The sequence below is a fragment of the Sinocyclocheilus grahami genome, unplaced genomic scaffold, assembly GCF_001515645.1.
Source record: "Sinocyclocheilus grahami isolate Dianchi unplaced genomic scaffold, SAMN03320097.WGS_v1.1 scaffold103.1, whole genome shotgun sequence".
Lineage (NCBI taxonomy): Eukaryota > Metazoa > Chordata > Actinopteri > Cypriniformes > Cyprinidae > Sinocyclocheilus > Sinocyclocheilus grahami.
This window is the reverse complement of record NW_015505282.1, coordinates 888,561-895,734: the sequence shown is the minus strand read 5'-3', so window position 1 is coordinate 895,734 and position 7,174 is coordinate 888,561. Positions and strand designations below refer to the sequence as shown.

Below are 7,174 nucleotides of genomic sequence, written 5' to 3'. Positions count from 1 at the left end.
TCTGTTTGGGAAGAACAGGAAAAACAGGGTATTCATACAAAAACCTTAATACTGTAAGTTACATAAGTTAATTATATACACACATTTATGTCTGATGTATTGTTCGTGGCAACTAGGGAATAGACAGCCCTGTATATTTTTATATCTAGGACTATACAAACATTCAGTGGCCACACCATGGTATTATCTATGATATTCTTTATTTTCATCAGATCAGATCAGATTATTTTATGTAAGAAATATATAGTGCATCATTTAGAAGTGAATATTCTTTATTACCATGAAAATTTAAATATATATAAAAAAATATATATTATAAACTGTACACTAGTACATTTGTTTCATTTAAATAAAAACTTTACAAGGTGTTTGTTTACGTTTTCACTCAAGCTGGCTAGCTAAAACGTTAGCGAAACAAATAATACTACTACTGTGTAACAGTTGCCTAGACAACAGATAGCCTACAACAAAACAGTAACAGACTTAACATAATACAGATTATTTTCTTTGATTAACGTTCAAAACTCAGCTATTATCAATAAAAATAAATAAATAATGATAATAAATGAAGTTAAAACTCACCCATCTTCTTCTTCCGTTTTTTGGCGTGTTACATCCTGTGTGCATATCGCCACCTACTTTTGCTGTTATGCAGTCATGGTTTATTTATCAATTTATTCTTTGTTTATGCTTTTCCTGTTCTTACACACGTATATCTAGCGTAGCGTTAGTTCTGGCAGGTCACGTTAATCAATCTCGCATCAGCTGACTCTCAGCTGATCCCCATCAACCTATGGGAATACGACACCTATCTAAGCATTAATATATAAGGTCCCGCAGTAGTATCAGCAGTTTTCGCATTGCTTGATAGCTAATTACCCTCCTCCATCCCCAACTCCTCCTCTGTCAGTCAGGATTCAGTCTTCTGATTCTCCTTTGAATCAGACTAATTCTAAAATGTGTACATAACATTATTGAACTTTAACGATATCTGCAATACATTTATGTTGGTTCTGTTCTGTTTACCCTGGGGGGGTTATCACTGCTCTCCCTGCTCTCATCCATGCTAGGCTGCATGGATGCACAGGGAGTTCTTGCCCAGAACAGAACCATACCGCCAATCCAAACTGTAAGCTAATTGTCAATCATCTTTGACGATAGTGGTCCTGACAGAAATACACAAATATTCCTACTTAAATAATTATTCAATGCTCCATCCCATTCCTTCTCCCCTGGCTCCACCTGGCGCTGCGTGTTCAGCTCCTCCAGATTAAATCCATGGTCTCCTAAAGATCCAGAATAGAATAGAGCATCCGCATTCTATATTTAAATCCTTTCACTTAACCCAGTAGTATATGTATTTTATTAATATCCTGTATCCTTCTCGATCCTGTATAACTCATATCCTAATAAGTATTCCAAATCCTCATTTACCTTACCCTTTTTGTTTAAATATGATATGAATTCCTTTCTTTCGTCATCATACCTTGTACAATTATATATTACATGCTCCACTGTTTCTTTCTCTCCACATATCCCACATAGACCAGTCTCATGTATTCCAGTTATGAACAGTGAAGCGTGTCCAAGTTTCATCCTAGTTATAATAACCTCTTCTTTTCTATTTCTACCACTTACACTTCTTCTAGTGTTAACCATTTTTTTTAAATATTATATAAATGCCTTCCCTTATTATCTGTATTCCATATGTCCTGCCATTCTTTAATAATATTTTCCTTAATGATAGTTTTAATTTGACATTTACTTAAAGGAACATTAAAATCCATTATATTTAAAGCATTTTTTGCTAATTCATCAGCAGATTCATTACCAGCTATTAATGTAAATATTTCACACATCAAATCTTCTCTAGAAGATTGCCGAGTAATCAATGATGTTAAAACAGAAGCAGAGGCAGAGCATACCACTACTCTGTCTGGTCTTACTTCCTCTACCCATGTTAGTCCTATTACGATAGCAACCATTTCAACAGTATATATTGACAATTTAGATGTTAATCTTTTTGTTATGGATATTTTAAAATCTGGAATATATACTCCTACTCCTGTAAACCCTGTTTTGGGGTCTTTAGATCCATCAGTATAAATGTGCATACTTGCATAAAATCTTTCCTGTATATATTTATTTACATTATAGTTAATACTACCCATTTCCTCCCATTCTCTTTTCTTATCCAATATCTCTAGATCAATTTTAACATCAGGAATTATCCATGTTGGTACCTCTCCCCCTACAGGTGACACACTACATTTGTTATCTGATATTTCTCTGCTAACTGATTTATATTCCATTCATATCCTCTCCCTTTGTTATTTGAGCAATTATTTAAAATATCTTTAGCTATATGTTTTCCAGAATAACTCTTTAAAGGCAACCAATATACCAAAGACAATTTAACTCTCCTCAAGCTCAATGGCATTTCATTTGCCTCTACTAATAACGCATTGATTGATGTTGTTTTAGTTGCTCCTAAGCATATTCTAAGAGCTCTATACTGTATCCTATCTAGACTCCTTAATAATGTTTCTGATGCTGAACCATAAATCACGCATCCGTAATCTATTATAGATCTTATCAAAGCTTGACATATTGTTAACATTGATTCTTTTCCAGCTATTGCCCTCACCCACCTTGCAGCTCAGAACTTCATTAGACGGCGCTGCGCTTCTCATCCTGTGTGCGACCGGCTTAATACATATTTTGAAGCGTCTCGTCCATCAGCTACTGTAATGGTGGAGCGACAGCGTGTAAAAAAAAATCAGCTTTTAAAAAAGGCGCTATGCAACTTCCGCTCTTTTGCGTTCCATATTGGAACGTTCGAACATCGCGATGACGTCACTCGCCGGTCCCTTTTAAGCGCATACTCGCAGAGACGCCTGACTCGCCTCACAGTTGGTGATAGTGAGAATCTGAGCGTTTGTGAAGACTGTCACTTGAGGGAGTTTGCAGAGCGGTAGAAAAACTCTACTTGCGAAAGTCTGCAGACAGAAACGCATAAAGTACAAACTAAGTCTACACAGAGTTCGTCCACTCTCGGCATCAAGATGTGCACAGCGTCTGAGTCCGAGCCCGAGCCTAAGGGCGGTGTTCATGAGACAGAAGCGGCTGCGGGGCTGGATAACATCAGCTTCTGCAGCGGCTTCTGTCAGTGGATCGACGAAGAGTTGCTCGATTCACTGCCAGCTGACTCCCAGCAGCCTGTGGAGTCCACAAGGGCTTCAGCAGCAGAAGCAGAAGCAGTGAGTGCACTGCCTTCTGCTGAGAACAGCCCAACAGGTCCGATTAGTATTAACAACTGAACTTTCATCTCATTATAAAATAAGCTACATTTTATTGCTGGGAAATACTTGCATTATATATTTTTCTGAAACATATTGTAGTCAAATATTTGCATTACAGATTTTATTGATTAGTTATGAAAATTACCATTTGTATAACCACAGTTTTACTACAAGTACCATAGTCAAACTATGGTTAGCATAGCAAAAGTATGGTTAATTTGTGGTTACCATGGTTTACCTATAGGAACCATGGTTAATTTTCATAGGGGGTTATGCACCGTTCACACAAAACACGTTTCTGAATTCCACTGAGTTGCTTTTTCATTGTTTTCTATGTTAACATGCACTAGATAGACACCTTTTGATGTTTAATCTGTGGTCAGATACTGTATGTGGTCTAATACTGTCCTCTTTGTTTTTCTTCAATGAAGAAATTCCTACTCGAGGCAACAGGAGGAGCAGAATCCATGCCTTCTTCAAGAGAGCATGGAAAGCCGTTATGAAGCCGTTCCTCTGTTGCAGACGGACAAGAGTGGAGTCCAATCCCGAACCAGCGTCTGTCCCGGGCCCCTCTGGGCTCCAGAACGTGCCTGACACCGAGCTGGCATCTGCCCCAGGTCTTCCCAATTGGGAGCCAACTACTGGTGAGTGTGATGTCAGCTCTACCCTTATTTTCTATTATTTTTTAGCTTGTAATTCTGATATCACCTAACATGTAAACTTTAACCATGTACAGAGAGTTTGCTCGTTGTTTAAGAGACATATTCCAGCAGTGCTATTATATAAGACCTGTAATCCTGCAACCTCTTGTGTTTTCCAGAATCTTTGTACAGTTTATACACACTGCAGGATTTGATAGGAAAGGGAAGCTTCGGCAAGGTGTTCAAGGCAATACGAAAATCCGACAGCCAAGAGGTAACATGCTTTCACTGAACACAATCCTTATGTAGAGAACCATGTCCACTCCATTCAAATATGTATGTTTAAAATAAAGTACATAATGAAGAATTTGAGAAAAATTCAATTTTTCATCTCTTTGCAGGTTGCCATCAAAAGACTGTGCAAATGGAACAACAGTCGTTATCTTGAAATTGTAAGTTGGCAAAGATTAAAGAATACATATTTAGTTGACATATTTAAAAGTGCGCACAAACTGCTTCTCTGCGAATTTCACTGTACTTTATACATATAAACAATAGGGAATCTTCTTTTCTGCTAATGTGACCGCACCTTAAGGGTTTTACTGTAGTTAACACACCACAAATATAAGCAAAAGGTAAAGCCTAGAAGTTCCAAAGAGGCTCTAAAAGATACTAAAGAATTGTAAAATCTCTCCGCCTTTTTCCTGTGTAAAAATGGGCTCGGCCATTTGTAAATTCTATGGGTCTAGCTTCCGGTCTCATCCGCGTCCAGCTATTTTTAGCTGTACAAAACAGTTTGCTTTGCTGCTTGATATTGAAAATGGGTGTGTCTTACCATATTATTTTAATGTATTATCTTAATTATGAACACACTGGTTGGTAGTGCAAACAGTTTTACCGTTTACTGCACGTTGTTATTCTCCTCGTTATTTACCTACAGCGGCTAATGAACCAGAAGTCTTGCCCATAGGCTTACTTCCACCAAAGGTGAATAGCTAACTAACCATTTGTTTTCTTTTCCTCTAGCCTGGTTGTTCCATACCTCTGCCTAGAGAAGTGACGCTGATGCTCATGTTGAGGTGTCCTCCAGTAAGCCCCTACGTCATTCAAATGTACGAGTGGTTTGATCGGCCCAAGATCTTCTCTCTTATCTTGGAGTGCCCTCAACCATGCATGGTCCTGCGAAAGTTCATCAATGATTCGTCAGGACTGATCGAACCGATCGCATGCAGCTTAATGCGCCAGTTAGTCTTGGCGGTGCAGCACTGCATAGACCACGGCGTTTTTCACAATGACATCCACGCTGACAACATCCTGGTGAATACAGAGACTCTGGAGCTGAAGCTGATTGACTTCGGTGCCGCTCACCTGCTTGAGGGCGCAGGCTACGACAGCTGGAAATATTTAGGTGAGCTGGCATTTTGTATTTATTTTGTATTGAAAAATATTGGAAAACTAAGTGCGGGAAATGAAATGATCTTGCTTGCAGGAGCAGCAGAGTACTGTCCGCCAGAGGCTTTGTCGGAGCCCAAATACTACGCCGTCCCAACAAACGTCTGGGCTCTGGGCACTACGCTGTATTTGATGGTGAACAGGCGACTGCCCTTTTCCCACGTCCAGGAAACACTGAAAGCCTCTCCTAATTCTTGGAAGTCCAGTGTATCCGTCGGTGAGGAAACAGATACTGATAAACACATGCTAATGTTTCCATATAGCTTAAATTATCAGAAGGTATTTTCATACACGTCTCCTCCAAACTCTTACAGCATGCCGTGATCTGATTGGCCAGTGTCTAAACTGCAATCCAGCGAAGCGGCCGACGTTAGAGGAGATCTTACAGCACCAGTGGTTCAAAGGTCGGCTCTAGAATGAAGGCAGGCGTGGGATTCCCTCTCTCATCTGGGTTATTCTCCATAGAGGTCAAGTACAGTCGTATTTTCAATTCTAAATTACGTTCAGAAAACAAAACAGTTATTGAACAGTACTGAACTGACCGCAGGCCACTTTAATGTTCTGGTCTTATTATAAACAACATAGTAATATAATAATATGACTCGGCTGAAGAACACTGGACTAGACAAGTGGAAACAAGACAAAAATTATACCAAATGTTCTTGAGCCCATGAACCCGAACAGACCTCTAAAGGACCAGTGTGGCCATTTCTAAAAAATGTTAATAACTTTGCAATATCCCAGTCTGGCCCGGTGTAATTTGCCGTGAATGGCACTGAATTGGTCATGATTTTCACATATGAATGCAGCGCTTCCAGGTTCTTCAGTCAAGTAGCTTTTAATGATGGATATAATCTGTGCTGCGTCTCTAATGATCTGTTAAGCTTTACATTTACATTAGCATTGCATTTAGTAATTTAGCAGGTTATAAAAAGAAAACAATAGAAAAAAGTAATAAAAAAGTAATAAAAAGAAAACAAGAAGATAAAATAGAAATAGAATAGACAATGCCAGTGTTAGAGGGTTAATTTTTTTTACAATTACTTTTTTAAAAATAATAGAAATAGAATATACAATGCTAGTGTTAGAGGGTTAATTAAATTTTTTTGTTTAAATAATAGAAATAGAATATACAATGCTAGTGTTAGAGGGTTATTTTTTTAACAATTAAACATTTTAAAAAATAATAGAAATAGAATAGACAATGCTAGTGTTAGAGGGTTAATTTAATTTATTTTTTTAAATAATAGAAATAGAATAGACAATGCTAGTGTTAGAGGGTTAATTTTTTAACAATTTTTTTTAAAGAATAGAAATAGAATATACAGTGCTAGTGTTATTGGGTTATTTTTTAACAATTTAATTTTTTTTAAAGAATAGAAATAGAATAGACAATGCTAGTGTTAGAGGGTTAATTTTTTAACAATTAATTTTTTTAAAAGAATAGAAATAGAATAGACAATGCCAGTGTTAGAGGGTTATTTTTTTTAACAATTTAACATTTTTAAAAATAATAGAAATAGAATAGACAATGCTAGTGTTAGAGGGTTAATTTTTTAACAATTAAATTTTTTAAAAATAATAGAAATAGAATATACAATGCTAGTGTTATTGGGTTATTTTTTAAATTTTTTTTAACAATTTAAATAATAGAAATAGAATAGACAATGCTAGTGTTAGAGGGTTAATTTTTTAACAATTACATTTTTTTAAAGAATAGAAATAGAATAGACAATGCCAGTGTTAGAGTTTTTTTTTTTTTTACAATTTAACATAAAA

At 36.8% G+C, this 7,174-nt stretch overlaps 1 protein-coding gene across 1 annotated transcript; it reads left to right on the top strand.

The window, feature by feature from the left end:
* Positions 1-3,065: 3,065 nt before the first annotated feature.
* On the top strand, positions 3,066-5,810 carry LOC107588457 (serine/threonine-protein kinase pim-2-like). The gene is made up of 7 exons (XM_016276560.1): positions 3,066-3,297; positions 3,734-3,946; positions 4,123-4,217; positions 4,345-4,395; positions 4,970-5,351; positions 5,433-5,612; positions 5,710-5,810. The coding sequence occupies exons 1-7, from the start codon at positions 3,066-3,068 to the stop codon at positions 5,808-5,810; spliced, it is 1,254 nt and encodes a 417-aa protein (XP_016132046.1).
* Positions 5,811-7,174: the final 1,364 nt, after the last annotated feature.